The sequence below is a fragment of the Etheostoma cragini genome, chromosome 12, assembly GCF_013103735.1.
Source record: "Etheostoma cragini isolate CJK2018 chromosome 12, CSU_Ecrag_1.0, whole genome shotgun sequence".
In the NCBI taxonomy this organism is placed as follows: Eukaryota; Metazoa; Chordata; class Actinopteri; order Perciformes; family Percidae; genus Etheostoma; species Etheostoma cragini.
Genome location: NC_048418.1, coordinates 4,935,820 through 4,956,297, shown reverse-complemented (window position 1 = coordinate 4,956,297; position 20,478 = coordinate 4,935,820). Strand labels below are relative to the sequence as shown.

At 38.7% G+C, this 20,478-nt stretch overlaps 1 protein-coding gene across 5 annotated transcripts in view; it reads right to left on the bottom strand.

Moving 5' to 3' along the window:
• Nucleotides 1-20,478, bottom strand: part of astn1 (astrotactin 1) — a 330,603-nt gene that overhangs the window by 137,125 nt on the left and 173,000 nt on the right. For all 5 annotated transcript variants that reach the window (XM_034888865.1, XM_034888866.1, XM_034888867.1 and 2 more), the window contains one exon: nucleotides 3,634-3,738. In XM_034888865.1, the coding sequence (XP_034744756.1) occupies nucleotides 3,634-3,738 (105 nt within the window). The remainder of the gene's footprint in view (nucleotides 1-3,633; nucleotides 3,739-20,478) is intronic.

The window sequence follows — 20,478 nt, the reverse complement described above, 5'->3', positions numbered from 1 at the left end:
TATATGACAGGCTATCAGAGACACAGAGAAAAAGACAAGGAAAATCAAATGACATACATATTCCTGAATGCAGACCTCCTTTTTATCCATCCATCTATATCAGCCTCAATAAATGTCCTCACATTTGCGTGTGACATCCACTTTTTACCTGTGAAAACGGTCCTATTATTATAAAACAACCTGTATTCAGTAATTTTTTTTACACATAATGCTAATATTAGAGAACGAGTATGCCTGCTGTCTAAATCACTGATGTACAGTTTATGTATAAATAATTCATTTACATTTGTGCTTCTCATGGAAAGGCAAAATGATAGTGACACAAACTCTTTCTTACACATATTTACAGTAAATAATGCATGTGCACTTAAAGTATTAGAGTGTGTATAAGGGCTCCAAAGCAATAAACTACCAGTGTTGGTTCATCGGGGAACACACTGTAGTATGGAAAAAAAGCACATATGAAAAAATGCAACTGTAACAGTGAAACACAAGGAATAAAGTATTGAACAGTGATTTAATTGCCAACCTGCTGTGCTGCGATGATAAAAATCACTATTCTAGAATTGCCACGTGGTCTGACAAATTCACCATGAATCCAGGTATATAAAAACACCTGACATGTAACAAGTTAGAAGCTTCTAAAAGTTGTTTTCTTAACTTTACTGGCACACAGCTCCAGCCCTCATTGGGTTATTTTTTGCCTCGTAAACACACAGATTTACAAACTGTTCTGGGAAAGCTCCGTTTTTGGGGGAGAAAAACAACGCTTTAGTATGGATGGAGGGTTGGAACAGAGAAAAAAAAAGTTTTTACAACTTTAGTGTAGATAGACAATAGTTCTAAGAAATGTTTCTATAAATGATACACCGACTTACGTGCGTCATGGGTATTAGCGGCATTCATTTCAAAATAACTTTGATAGTGAAAACACACAGTAAGAGTTTCAAAGTTGAAGACAAAAACATTGGTAACATCCAAAGACAAGTTTCTGGCTATTTTAATGTGCACTGTAGCATGGTTAGCATAGTGTAGCCCCTACCATAATTGGCAGGTCAGCGTGTAGCTGCGCCCTAGAGCATTCCCTGCTTCAAAAAAATCTAATCTGGATCCTTCCTCCCTCTGACGACTTCCTCACCTCTGCTGACACCGTTTCTCCTAACATCGTTATCCTCCTTGGATAATGCCTACTGCAACTCCCTTCTCCTTGGCATCAGCTCTACCTACATGAACCGACTCCAACTGGCCCAGAACGCAGCCGCTCGACTCATCATCCGCACCAAATCCTGGCACCACATCACTTTAGTCCTGAAACAACTCCACTGGCATCCCATATCCACTGGATTGCTTACAAAAATGGTCCTCAACTACAAAGCCCTCCACCATCTGGTCGCCTCATACCTCACTGCCCCCCCCCCCCTTCACGGTCTCTCAGATCCACCTCAGCTGATCTCCTCTGCACCCACAAGTCCAACCGCCGCAGTTCTGGGGACAGAGCCTTTTCCAGAGCAGCTCCCAGCCTCTGGAACTCCCTCCCCCTAGAGTCCCTCACAATCTTCCAGTCCTGCCTCAAGACCCAGCGTTTCACCTCTGCCTGTCTGTAGCACTACGCCCCCCTCCCTTTTCATCTGTTCCGGAATCTTGTTTAGTTTTGTCTTGGTTTGTTCTGTTTTGCATTGTTTGTTGTCTACCTCCCCTGTAAAATGGCTTTGAGTCTGTAAAAAGTGCTAAATGAAATCCATTTATTAGTTATTGTCTATTTTGAAATGAATGGGACCATAATTTACAAAAAACAAACAAAAATAAACATGTTGTAGTGAACACTTAAAACTAGCAATCAGAGCATAAACCCATTATGGAAATGTTTACTGAGGTAATTAATCAAGCGAGAAGTAGGACCCTTTTTCCATAGACTTCTATGCAAAGTAAGTTATTTTGACAAACAGTCGCCATGTTCCCCCCCAAGCCACTTTCTCTCATCTCATGTTTATGCTGGTTTGTTTACATTTTGATTGAAAACATCAATCTTTATACGCAGTCAGAGTGGTGTGTGCCTCTTAATGATCTACTGGCTATTAAAATTATGAGTTATTATACAATTAACAGAGGATTTAAGGTTGTAATCATAATAGTCAGAGGGTGCTGTGGTTTACAGTACTGTGGCCCTCTTGTTTGGCTGTGTTTTTTAGTTTGTGCCCTTTTGAAGTGACATTTTGCTAATTTGTGATTAAAGAGAACTTGACCCTGACCCATTTATTCCCTTTCAGGATTCTCTCAGAGTACTGGAGCTGAGCAGCACCACCACAATCAGTCCGTAATAGACTGTTTCAACAAGGGATTCGTTTAATGTAATGGACCCAACTTGAACCTTTTAGCACCGCATTACAAAATTGAACAATGTGCCTTGTGGACATTGTCTTTATATGTAAATATAGATATACAGTACATTGCTGAAATGTTGAAGCTGATTGCATAAAATGGAAATACTCCGGTAAAGCAGTACCTTAAAATTGTACCTAATTCGAAAAATTTAGTTAATGTACTTGCTCCTTTCCACCACTGAGTTTAGATACTGTACATGCACTGTTGGAAATTGTTGTGGCACGTACACGTATATGAAATGTATTACCATAAAACTCTTGCAGGGAAGAACAAATTTTAAAATGTTTTTCTGCCAAGACATTCATCTAATAACATTTATTTTCCAGTGTATGTACAGTATCTAAACTCAGTAGTGGAAAGTAGCCAAGTACATTAACTCAAGTTCTGTAATTAGGTACAATTTTAAGGTACCGCTTTACTTGTGTATTTCCATTTTATGCAACCAGCTTCAACGTTTTAGCAATGTACAGTACATCTTAATATTCCAGTTGCATAATATACTGAATATTATTCTGAATTGACTGCTCTGCAATATGCATTTTTTCTTTTGTTTATGCTGGTATTTTTGTACATTTTGTGAGTTAAAGCTTTGTGTCGGTTGAGGCATGATAAAGCAGCTGTACATCCTGAACAAAGTTACTGGCTGGGTGTTACACACCCACATGGTGCCCAAAGGCTCTTTGCTGAGGCCCACTAACGTTCCACACTCACGCAAATAACAAAGAAAGAGAAAATACAGGCAGAGGGCAGGATCTCTGCAGGTACAGACATCACCACACACACTTGTAGGGGATCGTTAGTAATGATTACTTTTTTTTACTAATACTGCATTTTATACCTTGAAGTAAAAGATCTTCATCCACCTCTGTCTAAAATAAATTTGGCATTGAAAGACAAATAAAGGTGTCACAACAGAAACTTAAAGCACAAGAGAGGACTACATACCAGACAATTAATAATTTGACAGTATGATTGTTAATCACATAGCTGATCAAAAATGAAAATTAAACAAAGTGCCCAAGCTGTTATGATGAGCTGCTAACCTTGATGTGTCACATTAATTACAATGTGATAAATAATTGATAGCCGACAGTGCTTTTTGTCTGTGGTGTGTGAGAGTTCATGCTACAGAGACGTGAGTGTGGTGTCCTACAACATAAATAAACAATCAGTACTAACAGAAAAAAAGAAATAAAATATCTAAATGTTATATCATACATAACTTTTTGCCAGAGGCGCAGAGCGATTTACCTTGAGAGAGGACCCACTGATTGAGTTTGACGTGGTACTGCACAGAACGAAGACTCCAGTGCTGAACAAGGGGGTAGCCAGACACCTCGCTGTAGTTCACCATACCTGCAAAAACACACAAAAACATCTATACATACGGATGTAAACCTTAGTGCCAGACTAAAGCGTGGTTTGGGGAGTTCACAGCCACACCTGCAAAATCCTACAGAAAAGAAAAGTACTATGGTGGTTATGGTGTTGTGTTATTTACTCCTACAGTGGAGGAGATTGCAGTCTTCAGGGCTAGATCAAAGGACATCTAATTCTTGTTTACTTTACTTGAAGATTTAGGAAGAATATTTGATAAATATTAATATTATATTAGATGACAGGAGAGAGAAGCAAGCAAAGTCTCCAGTGTTAGATCAAAGTGGAGCACGGATTTACAGCAAAAAAAACTCACAGGAAATTAACATAAAATCTATTCCAAAAGAGTGATATAGTAGAATGCAGGATGATGTCTTCAAGTGTTTGATGAAAGCGAAGGCCAACATCTCACTCGAATATGCAGCACATTTCTATTAAACACAAGTATTTTCATATGGCATACCCCTTTTCCCTCTTAGGAAATTGTGTAAAACCAAAAAAGTATTTTCATCCATATCTGTAACATTCACTATTTGTAGCACAAGGTTCCAGCATGACAATGCAAATAATCACATTCAGATTATGTAAAAAAGCAAGCAGAATAATATATTTATAATGAACATGGAGCGGAGTCTGGATGGAGAAGTTTGACACCTCATGGCTGAGTATGTCTAATTAAAAACCATAAAAAGAAATCTAATTTTAAAGAGATCACGAAACAAACAACGATAAAGCTGTGAGCCGATATGATGGCATAATACCTCCTTAATTTTGAAGCTATAACAATATTTAGTAATTAACCATATTCACTTCTCATTGAAGATGTCCCACTTCAACAATGAGAAAGGCGTGATTTATGCATAATGAGGAATATTAAGTGGTTGGGATAGAATTGATTCAATCAGAAATTTTCTGTTCAAAGAAAGACAAGTTATTTGTGCAGCCTTTAGTTAATGTTTATTTTTTGATAAATAAACAATTGATAGGGTTGTAATGATAAACATATTTGTATTAACTGTTTGGTATGATGCTTTCAATTCGGTACTTATTACCAAATAAACGATTCGTTGAACTAATACTATTTTGTTTAGCAAAAAAAAAAGAGCTTAAATTAAGTGAACTATAATTAACTGCCCCTCCCTCTCCCAAAGAAAAACACTACTCCAGTCAGGCATGCTACGCTGAACTTGCTTGTTGCAATATGACTAGTCACGTTAAAGTGACTATTACCACACCAGAATTAAAAGATCCTTCAACATCCTACCGGTCTGGTGTTTGGAACCACTTTGGTTTCCTTGTAAGATGTGAGGGTGACGGTAAGGGAGTGGTGGATAAAAACGGTTTGTCACATCTACTGCACGAGAATAGGTTACACCAGTGGGAATACCATACACTTGTCAACTCATTTAGCCAACACCACCTTTGTGTTAATAACTGCAACAAGACAAAAACAATCTCCGCCGCATTTAAGCAGCCATTTCCAACTGATTCAAACAGGGCAAAAGACATCACTATGACAATTGGTATATTTATAGCTGCCGATCTGAGACCCTACTGTGTGGAGGAAAATGCAGGTTTTACAAACATGGTTCAAGTAATTGAGCCCCCTTATACTAGTCCTTCATGAGCCAATTGCAGCCAGACCGCAATTCCTGTTTTGTACAAAAAAAACAAAAGCGCAAATAGATAACCAATTGTCCCGAAGCACCAGCTGTTGCTCTGACAGCAGCTGGCTGGACGTCAAGGGCTACCAAGCTACCTGACTGTGACGTGTATCTATTTTATAAGTAGCTGTTTGTTCTTTATACTATTGTTCAGTGACACCACTGTCTCGTATCTAATTGAACCGTGAATTGTGTGAACCGTTACACCCCTACTGACTGATTATCAAAATTGCTGGCAATTAGTTTTTGTCAATTATATCTGGATCCTGGATGATACAGTACTCCAAGGCCACATAATCTCATCAAACCTCACGTCTCTCCTTGCCTCTTTATATTATCAATACACTGAGGTAGCAGGCAGCTAATTTTAAGCCAGGAATGCTCTCCAAGTTAAAATGGCAATACACTGCCAAATAATATTACAACTATCAATAAATATCACTCTATGAACGTGAGTGAACAACGTTGTGTAGTTTGCCAAGACCAACAAAAGAAAATCTCCAGTTAAGCTTGGTAACATTGTTTAGCTTTATATGTCAGGACAGGCAGTCTCCAAGTTACAAGGTTGTTGATGCATATAATCAATAATTTGTCTTTAGAAATGTAAGCATTCTGAATTGGAACTTGTAGTAATAGGAGCCAGTGGTTGTGAACAAGACATATATTTGACAGTGACTGTGTTGCTAAAATAGGGGATCACCAAGAGGACTACTTGATCCTGAGAAGAACATGAATGTGTCTACCAAACTTTTATAGTCATCTATGACAACAGCTGTTGAGACATTTAACTCAAAAACGCATTTCAGCCATCACCTGCCGTCCACCATCTGGGAACTATGTAGACATCTTGAAGGTTAGGATTCAATTCACACAATAATCGATAACTTTTCGTTAGAGCAAAATTAAAAGGATGACCAATGTCATCCCACTGACAGACATTGCCATGCAGTGGAATTCCCATGCTAGCCTTCCAAGATGCATGCTAAATAAGGTGTAAAACATAAGCAACGTATACCGGTTATTATGTGTTAGAAATGCATTTATGCTGCACATCTCATGCATCTACGGGTTGTGAACACTTATTAAGCTGCCACTCAACAAAAAGTACAGATCTTAATTGAAGCTTGTGTTTCATTTGAAGCGCATTTAAAAAACAAAAATAAAAATCAATTTGACGAAAGGTTTCAGATTCAATACTTGATTCAGATTTGATAAAATCCCATCAAACCCCAATATAAAAACTCTCTTTGGTCCACACTTACTAAACAGCATCTTTCTGAGGAAGTTGTCTGAGATTTCTTTTTGGGGAGAGCTGAGAAAAGACTATTAGGTACAGTTCGATATTGGTCTGTGGTTGGTAATCACTGTTTTATTAGGAGAGGCTTGATAACTGCAGTTTTCAAGGCTTCAGGGAAATTACCTGATAAAAGAGTTATTAGTCTGTTGCAAAACAGAAGCTTGTTGGTGAAGCGTCAAGACAGCAGGTGGATAGCTTCAGATGTTGCACAATTTCTTCCAGAGTTCTGCAGTGAATAGCATCAACTCTTTCCATTTGGATTCCTTCCATGTAAATGTAGATGGGAATTTTTAGCATGACATTGACACTTTGAAAAGCTGATCTAATACCTTGAACTTTAGTACTGAATAATTGCAGTAAATGATCATTTATAAATTATTGACTGATATAAAGAAGTTCAGATGCATTTGGTGTGGAGGGACTGATCAGTCTATTGATTGTACTAAAGAGAGAAGGTTCATCATGGCGATTAAAAAAAGGATTGCCTGTCTAATATAGTATGGCAAGTCCACACAGCAATCTGGAATGGGGGGGAAATGTGCCCTGGTTTATTGGCATTTCTTTAAACCAATCACAATCGTCTTGGGCGATGCCAAGCGCGGAGTGGAGCCATGGTGCCGCTGCAAAAAAGCCTCGGGAAGGAACTTGTTTTGGTGGAACGTGTACGTTCAAATGTTGTTTTAGTTAGAAAACTCAGATTGGACAGATAGTCTAGCTAGCTGTCTGGATTTACCCTGCAGAGATCTGATGAGCAGTTAACCATAGTCCTCAGAAATCCACGGGAGCTTAAATTACAACACAAATAGAGCGGAAGATAACTGACATCCGAAAAGAGTGGCATCAAGCGGAAATTCCAGCAGAACGAGAGCAATCCCAGAAGTGGAACGTCGTGGATATAGATTAAGTCCGCTATAAAAAATTAAATAAAAGTTTTGTTTTTCACCATGTTCCTCTTCTAGATCACTTCGGCGTTGGCGTTTCACAGTGGTGCCTCTTGCTTATCAAAATCTTGGTTATCGTTATTCAACGCAAGCAGGTGGAATGACGTCAAAGACATCTATTCAAGGAATCTCAATTTAAATTGCCAATAAGATCACTTATAGAATTCAATGCAAGAGTTGGCACAGATCCCTGTGTCCTTGATGTGGCGTTTGTTTTCCCAGTCATCTTTAAGATTTAACACACCACCTAAAACAACTAACACTTCAAACAAGCTTAAAACTAATACTGTCAAGCTTAAACTAATATTTTCATACTGCAAATAATGTTTCATGTTGCTTTACAGCCCAGTATGTTGATTAAGCTCCATATACCAACCCTACCTCATACTCAAATCAATAATATCAATATCTCCTCTGCCTGAGGAACTCAACCATGCATGAATGTTTTTTTTTTTTCCTTATTTCAACGTACTGCACACTATGTTACGTTCCGTGTGCATCTTGGTCCACTGACCAATGTCTTGTCATCTTATCAGCGGCAACAAATATTAGGTGGAAGAAAAAGCGCAACATAGGGACATACAAATAAAACTACAATGGGACACGAGGAAGGGGGAACATTTATCATGCACCTAGCTATTCTAAGACAGGTTAACGTTAAAGGACCCACCAGGCTTTTTTTTTCTTTTTTAACCGATCAATTATAGATAGAGCATGAAGTGATAGAGCACACATTCTTAGTGAACCCGACTTGGAGTGAATACATAATCTTCCACCCTTCCGTTTTGGTTTTTGCTGTAAACCTAAAACTATTTTAACATTACAAAGTTAAAATTATGAAAGCCAAGCAAGTGAAAGTGTCTGTCTTCATATGTTCTAATTAGTGGCAGGACCCCATGCAGCATCAGGCCTTTAACATCAACATCACTTATATTGGGCCGTTAGCAGAGCTGTAAAATATAAATCATCTTGTCTCCCATGGCAACTGACAGCCGTGTCATGCTGCAGCGGTGGGATTACAGCCATACATCACCATGACTGCCCCCACCGTGTTCACAAGCACATCCAGAAGCTATCTGGATGATGCTCGTGTGACTGAGACACATTTTCCTGCAAGCACAGACATGGAAGAGGGAACCGAGAAGAAAAAACAGGGAGCAAAAAATACCTTTGCATGTGTGTGAGAGATTTTTATGGGCATGTATGAGCAAGATAAATTGAGACATAAAAGTAAGACAATTTATAGGTAAATGCAGCTCTGCAAATTTCACAAACCACATCGAATAATCATGTCATAAACTTAAATCACTGTATTAAACAGTAGTGGGCACTATTAAAAAAAGCATACTGAGATTGTTTCTTTCTGATGGCAGTTAGTTGCAGATGAAAGACATAAATAAAAAAGTTTTTTTAGTGTCTCACTGTACAATAATATGACGCTACAAATTCATAACTTTATGTATTGTATGTACCAAAAAGTGGAAATGTACGTGTATTTACTTGAGTAAGTTTTTTTCCCAGACAAGGAATCTTTAATATTGCTGGCTTCATCTATCAGTTAAACCTCATTACAGAACCTAATTGTTCCATTATGGCTTTATTCAGACATGACTGGACATGATGCAATGTGCAATATTTGGGCTGCGGCGTGCACGGAGGAGCTCAAACCACCTTCTCACTGCAGTGGCAACACGTTCTCAACCAATATTTTACCTCACAGCAAATGGAAATAATAGAGAGATAATGGATGGGGTTATTCAGGCATGAGCTAAACATCACACATCAAGGTGCAGGGGGCTTAAGACGAGACATACATTGAAAATATTTTAAATTTATAAAGGTCCCATATTGTAAGAAGTGATATTTCAATTTCTTTTGTATTATAAAGCAGGTCAAGGTGCTATATCAATACTGTAAAAGTTTTAAAATGCTAAATCCACAAAGAAATTCACACAGCCCGTATTCAGAAACTGTACCTTTAAACAAGCCATCGGGACTTCAGGCGGTTGTGATGTCACAACTGTATTACGTATCTAGAGTTAGTGCAGTAACAGTCATTCCCGGGCTGCAATGACTGTGCATGGACGCTAAGAGCACAGATGTAGAAGAATACAGAATATGTGGAGATTAAATACAGGTCTACATACAGACATTATGAGAAAAAATATATTTCTTTACATTACAGCCTGTAAAATGTAAAATAAAATACAAGAATGAAGCTGAAAATTTATGTAATATTGGATCTTTAAAACAATTTTTAGATGTACTTGGTCCTGGTCCAAGTTAAATAAAGTTGGAAGAATTCTATAATAAAAACATCACAAGAGTTCAGCATTAAATGCAACCATGTATTATATAGTTTGAGCATCAACAGGGAGACAAACAGATATAAAGTATGATGATTGTTGGGATGCAAGGCCAGTATCAGTTCCTTTACAGGCATGCTGTGAAAATGCAACATTTGGCAGTAGCCTGACACCATCCATGAACTTGATGAATAAGCCTCTAAATGTGATGTTCCTGCATTGTCCTCACCTTCAGCTACATCCATTTATCCCCTCTTATGGGAAATGGCTCCCCGGAACGATAGATATATTCCCCAGCGCAGAGAGAGCGAGAATACACCACTACATAACCTCCCCATCCCCCTCCTCCCTTAGTGAAAATGAATAACAAGCTCAAAACATATACAGTAGCGCAGCGTATTCTTCTTCTTGCTGAAAGGCCTTGTCTCCCTTTTAGCCCTAGGGTGCTCTGCTCTCATTGTCTGACAGAATGATTAATTTGACTGAACTTCGCTTTGCAAACATCCCAAGTTCACAGTCTCTCTACATGCAGTCGGTGCCAGAGCCTTGAAGAGAAGCAGCATGGCCAGTGCTGCGCTATGTACTACAGCTGATTTCCTTTGTAAAAATACAAGGCATTAAAAATGTCTATCATACCAAAAATATATGTATTTTTTCAAAAGCTATCACATCAAACAATTTTTGCATAAAAGCAATTGATGGTGCAGCATCATGGCGGTTTTATAACACTGTCACGGCCCCAACACTTTTTCGGTTCCATTCAGAACAGCAATAGCTTTGGTTGTGGGCCAAGTTAACTAGATTTACACAGGTAGTGCGACAAATTCTATTTTGAGGTACTAGAACCATTCTTTGAGTATTCCTGTATTATTTTTAATCCCACCACATTGCAGATGGAAATAGTAATGGCTGCAGAACACATTGAGGATTACATTTGTACAATGTGAAAATCCTTTTGATGCATCATTGGACTTTAAAGAGAAACTTCACCAGTTTTTGCTTGAACATGCCCCATTCTCCACATGCATTGGCTTTGTATTATTGGTACTGTACCAGAACTACTCTCAGTTGCATGTCCTCAATCTCTCCATGTCTTTGCAAATTCCAGGCCGTTATGGTGATAATGGTGCGATGGCAGGTGAAAACGATACGGTTTCTTAGTTGGGGGCCATTGATTTTTCACAGATTTCTTTAATTTACATGAAAGAATTGCTGTTTTTTCTCTGCAAAAAAAGGAGAAAAAAAAACGGTTGTAAGACTTCTGTATACAGGATGGTCTGTACCCGACATGGATTTGGTTGTTCACTTCAAATATTTGACTATTCATTCCTTTTTCCAGTGGTTTGCTGGAATGTTCAGGGTGACAGCTATGTTCAAGTCAGCTCTCCGAGGTGATGCATGCTTACAAAAGGGGGACTCGCTCCATGTTGCTTAACAATTAACTCAACTCTTCCAGCATAAACCAAACGTGCTCCTGACGAATGACGCAGGATGTGCTGCGGAAGGAAAACAACTATATTACATAGTTATTGATAAAAGCTATTTGTCAATATCAGGGCGGATTTACAATCCTAATATTGGATCGGTGCACCCCTTCTGTGTAAAGACTGGTCTCGCAGGATTAAATAATGTAATAAGGTGACTAAAACATTTACTAGCTGAAAAGTGTGGATTATTCATTAAAAACAGCACAAGAAATCCAACAGTCAGTAAAGTGCTTTGACAAACTATCATAAAAATACCCTAAGTGACAGGAAACACAGAAACACCTGTATGATGCAATGGACATTTCTTGATTAGCTACTTGTTTGTGTGTTGAGTCATGGCTGTACATTTGTTGTGGTGTTGTACTGGACTGCATTAAATTGAAAGGTATTTCCAACATAGTAAATATTTTGTCCAATATATAATGTACTGTATACAAAGGCTGTACATATGGTAAATACATTAAATATCATGCAATCCAAAATTGAATGAAAACATCTTTTGGACAGTGAACATTTAACAAACGATATAAAACCATATGTACCATTATAAATGTAGGATTTATCACAGTACAGTTACTTTTGTATTGATTACACCATTATGTTCTGTAACTCAGTTTTTACACAGAAACATATATTATACACATTTATTATATACAGTGGTGTGAAAAAGTGTTTGCCCCCTTCCTCATTTCCTGTTCCTCCTGCATGTTTGTCACACTTAAGTGTTTCGGAACATCAAACCAATTTAAAGAATAGTGAAGGACAACACAAGTAAACACAAAAAACGCAATTTGTAAATGAAGGTGTTTATTATTAAAGGTGAAAAAAAATCCTAACCATCATGGCCCTGTGTGAAAAAGTGATTGCCCCCCTTGTTAAAACATACTATAACTGTGGTTGTCCACACCTGAGCTCAATTTCTCTAGCCACACCCAGGCCTGTCTATTGCCACACCTGTTCACAATCAAGGCATCACTTAAATAGGAGCTGCTTGACACAGTAAGGTCCACCAGAAGATCCTTAAAAGCTACACATCATGCCGAGACCCAAAGAAAAAGTGGAACTCTTTGGAAGGTGTGTGTCCAAGTATATCTGGCGTAGAAGGAACACTGCATTTCATAAAAAGAACATTATACCAACAGTAAAATATGGTGGTGGTAGTGTGATGGTCTGGGGCTGTTTTGCTGCTTCAGGACCTGGAAGACTTGCCGTGATAAAAGGAACTATGAATTCTGCTGTCTACCAAGAGATCCTGAAGGAGAATGTTCGACCATCTGTTCGTGTGCTCAAGCTGAAACGAACTTGGGTTCTGCAGCAGGACAATGATGATAAACACACCAGCAAGTCCACCACCGAATGGCTGAAGAAAAACATAATGAAGCTTTTGGAGTGGCCTAGCCAAAGTCCTGACCTGAATCCTATTGAGATGTTGTGGTATGACCTTAAAAAGGCCGTTCATGCTCGAAAACCCTCTAATGTAACTGAATCAGAACAATTCTGCAAAGATGAGTGGGGCAAAATTCCTCCAGGACGCTGTAAAAGCCTCATTGCACGTTATCGCAAACGCTTGGATGCAGTTGTTGCTGCTAAGGGTGGCCCAACCACTTATTAGGTTTAGGGGGCAATCACTTTTTCACACAGGGCCATGATGGTTTGGATTTTTTTTCACCTTTAATAATAAACACCTTCATTTACAAATTGCATTTTGTGTTTACTTGTGTTGTCCTTGACTATTGTTTAAATTGGTTTGATGTTCCGAAACACTTAAGTGTGACAAACATGCAAAGGAACAGGAAATGAGGAAGGGGGCAAACACTTCAGGAAATGAGGAAGGGGGCAAACACTTTTTCACACCACTGTACATTTATATTTACTATTGACACAAGTTATTATGGAACATCCTGTGTTTGTCATGAGATTATATTTGGGATCATGCGTCTGTGTCTTTAAACAAACATTTAACAGCATCATAATACAATGCAGACACTGATGTAGTTGTTGATAGTGTATCAAAAAGAGCTATCAATCAATTTGGGAGTAAGGCTCCAAAAAGAGTTTTGAAGGTCTCAATACGCTTACTAGTTTGGTATTACTACATTTACCCGGTAAACCATTGATTAATTAGCTTAGAAACAATCATCAATGAAATTGATTTAATTCAGGTGTCATTTTCTCTTCCATTTTCAAATTCTTCAATTAAAATAAAAATCACGTCAGTTTAGGTTTACTGCTTACTTTATTTGGTGTTTTCCAGTTATTTAGAGTATGGTGCATACATTTTAGATAAATGTACTGCACGCTAACTGAACAATGGAAATGGTTTGAATGGTGCCCTCCTCACACTTTCCTGCACTTGAGCTCAGAATGACTGAGAAAAACATTTCTTCAGCTGTAGAATTGGATAAAAAAGGCTACCCTGGTCACAGCTATACTAATGCAGATTAAATGCATGGTGGGGTGGCGGACCTAATAAGGCTCACTGTGTGACTAATGGCGATATTAAATGTAAAACTTGTGATAGGCACAGAACGGCATGTTACACACTAGAGCTGAAAATGGATTTTAAAAGCAGTAGTATTTCCTTCGGTGAGCATATTGTCTCAGAATAAAGCCAGAGCTGTCTAGAAACTTTATATTTGAAACTCATATAGACGGGACAATGCTGGGCCTAGAGTGTGTAGCAGTTACATAAATCAAAGCAAAATTGAATCAATATTCCAGCTCTGTGAGAGCAAGTCTGTGTGAAGTAGTCCATTGGGATGTAAACTCTCCAGTCCTTTGAATCCCCCAATGAGGACCAGAGTTCAATTCCCAACTATTGGAGTGTTTCACTCAGTGATCCATCTTGGTTAAATTTCTTTTTTATTGTCCCAATAGAAAAATAAAACACCCAAGTTAAGCTGCATGAAGGTAAGATCGTTTCTGTCCCGATCCCCGCCCCCCCAAGTTCTCTTCATGCACCTACATTTTCTAATTTTCCAGGACCTTGTCACACAGAATGTCTTTATTGTGCAATTATATAAAAGGTCACATGGCAAAAGTCTCTTGAAACTCAGAAGTTTAATTTCTCTGCTTATTCAAAATGCAATGACGATAAGACTAGCACAACCCGCACTGTACTGCACATGTTGGTATTTTCCTGACCACAACTGTTTTGTCAGTATGTATTTATTTATTGAATTAGTATTCTTGAAAGGATCAGAGACTAGAGGTGAATCAGTTAGGGAGGTTAATTAGGAAGTGAGCATTTGTTTTTCTTTTAAATTGTTTGTGTAATGGCAGCCGTAATATTAATGAGCAGGTACGGAGGTGGAGAAGGATGAAAAGGAAAAAAAAAAGAGCTAAATTGGTTATTTTTGTATATAGCCCCACTGGGGTCGGCTGAAAAAAACAACAACAAAAAAACGCACACAGAACACAAATAAGTTCCCTCAGTTTTATAAACTGCACAGATTTATAATCCGTGCCCTCTGTTTTATAAACGTGAGCAAAGTTAGAAAGATAGTCACAGATTCAAACTTCCGTAATTTGGGCCTTTTGGGGGGTTATGACTGAAAATTCACTAAAGAGGTCTGTGTGACCGGACAACCGATTTGCGCGTCAGGACCACTAAGGGCCCTCCCAAGGGACCGGGTGGGGTGGGTAGCCGACATTGCCGCAGACCCCTTAAACTTTTTATCTTGAGCCGATCCCGGCCCTGGCGAGGCGGTTGGGGCTCAAAGAGGACAGTCTGCCCCGGTTGACAGCCGCACCGGGAGCAGGGGAGAGAGGGTGCAGTAAGGGTTATTGACGTAAAAGTCATCTCAAATCCGCCTTGGTTGTTCACAGTGCAGCCTCATTTAAAAATAAAGATTAATCAGATCTGGACTAGATTTGAGTATTCACACTACTTCTGAAGAAGTCTGACCAAAAAAGATTTGGGACACTTTTGTCTGAATGTGGCTTAAACGTTGGAGGAGGCGTTAGACATTATGCAACCACCATGGGGAGATTTGCACTATGTTACCAAGAAATAAATGTGATGGAGCGATCTCTTTGCAGCCTAATGTCTGATAGGGGATGAAGAGGAGTAGGCCTGAGTAAGTAACGTTTAGTAGTAACGTCAGTGACATGTTTGAGCTGTTGCTTAGTTAATGTTGCTGTGTTTTGAGTTGTAAGAGTTAACATTAAACAGGTAATGTTAGATAACCGGTAAATTACAAGCTAACATATACCTAACAACGTTAAACAAATTGGGTTGAATTCCCTGTTGCAACTGCAGTAAGGCCAGAGGCTGGTTCTGCTCTGTGTTTTTCTGGTGTTTCCACCACGGGACACCGTTGTGCATCACTCTGACAGTCAATACTCGTGGTGACCGCGTCTGATTTTATTCACGTTTGCGCTTGCAAGCGTTTATGTTTAATAAGAACTACATACACTGCTACACATAACGTGCAGCGAGTTAAGTCAACACGTAAATTTGCAGAAGCACAGGTAAAGAGAAGTGCGTTCAATCCTACTTATTCTGCCTTTAACCACAGTACTTGCCATTGTTACATGCCATAAAACACACTATTCTTAGAGCACTCAGAGAAAAAAATATGAATGTACTAAATAATATAATATTTAAATTAAACTAGTAACTGGGACCTAGAGAAAGTTTGTTGCCATTATTAAAATAGAGTCTGATAGCAGTGGTGAGTTCAGTTGTCAGTCCAGGTGTCTGTGGCCAGTCTGGTCCCAGTCAATAACATGGTCAGAGATAAAGAGCCAGGGAGCTGATGAAGTTTTAACAAAGCAGACAAATTCATTTCATGGAGCTGCTAAATAGGTCAGATTATGAGTGGAACAGGTAATGACACCTGTAATCCCAAAACGCGCTGAACAATTTGAATAGCAGGGTTGTTGGATGTGAACCAAAATGTCAGCAAAAAAAACTCAAAACTGATTTCCATTGAGAAAAAAGGAAGAAAAAAACAACAACAAAAACTCCTGCTTTTTCCCCAGCTCCAATTAGAATGCTTGGGGAATGTAAATTGAGTTCTCTTGTTAACATTTGTGACTTTGTCCCATCGGGAAGCAGTGCAGAGAATATCAAGTATAGGGCTTGCCGATGCTCAACACTGAGAGCACAGAGCTGACAGAAACACCCGACAGTCCTCCTGTAACTTTGCAATACGACTGGAAGGGTTTTGTTATTTTAGTGGCTTCTCTAAGGAAGATTCATTGGAATGAGCTCAGGTAGGAAAGTAATCTTATGGCTCATAGAACGCCATTAACTAGCCTGGCCTGTGCTCCATTTCACTCTAGGATAAGTCTGGGAATGAATGATTTAGTAGGAAAGAAAGAAGAAAAAGTGAGTAAGTGAAGAAGTAAAGAACGTGAGTGGGGGAAAAGTAGGAGCTATCCAGCAGGCCCATTCTCTAATCTAATGCAAAATTAACTGTAATACAGATGATCACAGATTTCTTCCCCAGGCAATTCTGATACTTGTGCTCGCACAAAACGTTGGCCCTGAGAAACGATGAGCTGACACCATGGAGATGGTTAGGTTAGAGCCTAGGCCAAAAGGTTTCCATAATTCAAGGCAAAAACAGATTATCATAATACAGGTCTTCAACACTTGTGCTCATCTCCTTTCAGGCAGGTTCTCTCCACCAAATGCTTACACTAATCCCAACATTACTGTTCCTATGGACCAAGCTCAACCAGAAAATGTCCTTGGTGGCCTCAAAAGGAACATTTAGACCATGTACAAAGCTAACAGTGTTGCTGTGAACTACTGGTAGTGCAGAAAAGAGGTTTCAGATAGATTCAGAGAATCCTCTAATCCCTCCAAGCAGTGTGGTCCCTGTGCCTCTTTCTGGCTCCTTTTTTTGGGCCATTTTTTAATGTCCTTCCTAGTCTTCATGATGGGTTGGCACAAAACTCTGTACAGGACCAGCAGGTTTACACTCCCTGACATGTCCTGATAACCACTAGATGAAGGCAATAATTCGGTTCTGACATTCATGATTCCCAAACGATACATGTGCGAATTATGGGGATCATCTAGTTCAAGTACTAGTGCAAAACTGGCTAATCTAATTGGCTAAGCTAATGACATTCACATCAACCTCAGCTCTTTGTTTTTTTTGCCTATTACAGTTACAAATATAAGCCTGCAAGGATGTTAAACTACGTTTAAATCTTAGTTTAGTCAAAATGATTACGTAGTGAGTATGTTTCCATGCTGGCGTTTTGCACACAGCACCGTTGTGCTAACTAACCATTAAATTATACCTTCTGGTGCCATTTGACCAGCCTCACCTGATCGTTTGTGATCAAAATCATAGCTGGTAGACAATATAGGAATTGAAGTAATAGCGACTTGCTATTGTATGGCAGGTAAGTTACAGTAGGTAAGTAACTAACTTTATTTTTACTGCACTCAATTAAAAAACATGCAGTTGGAATGTGTAACTAAGGTGTGGATGTGTCCATGAAGCCAGACAAATATAGCTACCAACTGCCAAACACATTATCAATAAGCCTAAGCAAGTGGTAATTAGTCTGGCAGATGTGACTTGTGACGACTCAAGGTGACACGCTTTTCGTTTCCGCTGCGCTGAAGGAAGGCTGAAGGGACCGCTGTTGCCAGCGACTCAAAATAAGATGGCAAAAAAGTTCAGCAGATACCTTTGTGCTTGCGTGGTCACAAGGCCATATGCTTCGACTTTAATTATGAGGGACTTGGGGAGAGAGGGACTCTGGGTTGAACTATGAATCATTGCCACGCTGCCTGCCTCAAAAGGCCTGCTGTTCTACTGGATTTAAACACTCCCCACGCCGGTCTCCTCCTCTTTATAAATAAACCTAGTCCTGATGTGTGTGCTAATTAGACAGCTGACGGCACAGTTTGCTTTCCTTTACACCTCTTTCTTTGCCTGATTAAAATCTAAATATACAAGGTTTACTGGTATGAGTAAATAAAAAGAAATGAATGTTGACTGTGTACACACAAAGCCAAACTGAACCCAGGCAACCCCGCCTGAGCCAGAACCGCTGATGAATTTCATGAGCCCAAACCCTTTAAGAGTAGTCTTACTCAGATCAGGACCTCTTTTTCAATGGAGACCTCTGTACAAGAATAAAGACAGTTTTAAGTATGTTATATATTTTTATATTTTGTTTAAATTGCAGTCCTATATCTTAACATGAATTTTTGGTTTTAGATTTTGCTTTTACATGATTGTCTTTGTAGTTATTTGAGGATCATTAAGATTTTCATTGCCTACTACTTTTGTTATCGCTGTGCACATGAAAAGTAAATAAAGACCCTTGTGCCTTTTAAAGTTGATTTTGTTTGTGAAGATACTGAACATTTGGTACCATGGAAATGGTATGTTATGATGCCTACTCCTATTTTGAAAGACAATTTTCCACACAATATTTGCAGTTTCTGACTGTGGAATTGTTGGGTAAATAACAGAGTGCTCTAGACCTACTCTATCTGTAAAGTGTCTTGAGATAACTTGTGTCATGATCTGATACTATAAATACAATTGATTGTAGTGCAGTACCCGATACCGGATAAACAGATGAAGATGGATGGATGTAGTCCCAGTACAATTTACTAAATAAAAAATGTACAAAGTATGTGCAAACAACTCGATGTCACACTATTTTACGGGCCTTGATATACAGAAAAATAAATTAAACACAAATTGTATGTAGACCCGAGCCTGATAAAACCCCAATTGATTAAAAGATTTTTTTTTAAATACAGATATACTGTACTCACGATATGACCCGAGAGAAATTCAGCCTTTCTTGATCAGCTTCAGCTTCTTGAGAATCAAAGCTTTAGCTGTGTGTGTGTGTGTGTGTGTGTGTGTGTGTGTTTGTGTGTGGAGAAATAAAAAGAAGACAAAACTAGTGTAAGCGATGGGCTTTAGATGCCCTTCACCTACCTCTAAAGACAAACAGCTCATACTCTGAAGCCTGTGATAGAGAGGCTTGCTCCACAGTGGATCACAGGGTCATTATTTATCCACCCAGCATTGTGCTGATTTAGCGGTTGAGTGGCCATTGCAGCCTCATTCTTTTTCAAATATTAAAAATTACATCTGAACAATGAGGAACATTCTGACTCAAACCTTGTGTCTCATTAGATGTAAAACAAGCATCCCACTCACATCGGCTGCAGGTGGCTACAAGGCAGGCAGGTCCGTAACTGGGGCCCCCAGCCTGAGCTCCCTCCCCACCGCAACTTGCTGTGACCCCCAGCTGTATTAATTATCCCATCCAATGTTGGCAGCTAATTAACTGACGTTTAACACGGGAAATGACTGGCGAAATTCCTCACAATTAATCAGCTTCGAGGAATGAATTAAAAGCCTTCCTAAATGTGATTAGCATTGAGGGGCTTTTAATTGAGCTTCAGATGTTATATTTGAGTTACGCTTGAAAACAGAATTGGCGCAGTTCACATATTTACACTGCAAGACATTTCTGTTAGAATTCCTGCTAATTAAAAGGCCTCGACAGCAAATAAGAGCCTAAAATTTAGACCTGTTGAAGCAACTAACAATAATTGAAATTAAGCAGTTAGTCAAAAACAGGCTTATAATGCCCTAAAACTATGAGAATATTGAATTGAAAATGAACCATTCAGGAAATTACTCTTTGTGAGTATGTCATTTGCCTGAATAAAATATAATAAAAACAACCAACATACAGTACATATAGTCTTCAGCTCTTTACAGTCAGCACAAACATTTTACCCACCCATCTATAATTTAATTAATTTCATTTTTAATTTAAAACTGTTTATTTATCCCCAATGTGGAAATTACAATTATATATATATATATATATCATAAACATGGAGTATTTAATAAATCTGAATATTATAACTCAACTTTGTCATCTTGGAAATATAAACAAAGTGATTCACAGCGACTCTACATCTCGTTATATATTTTTTATAATGTTATGTTTTTTTCAACATAACATTAAGGTTTCACATCGACATACTACAAAATGCATTTCTGAATATATATC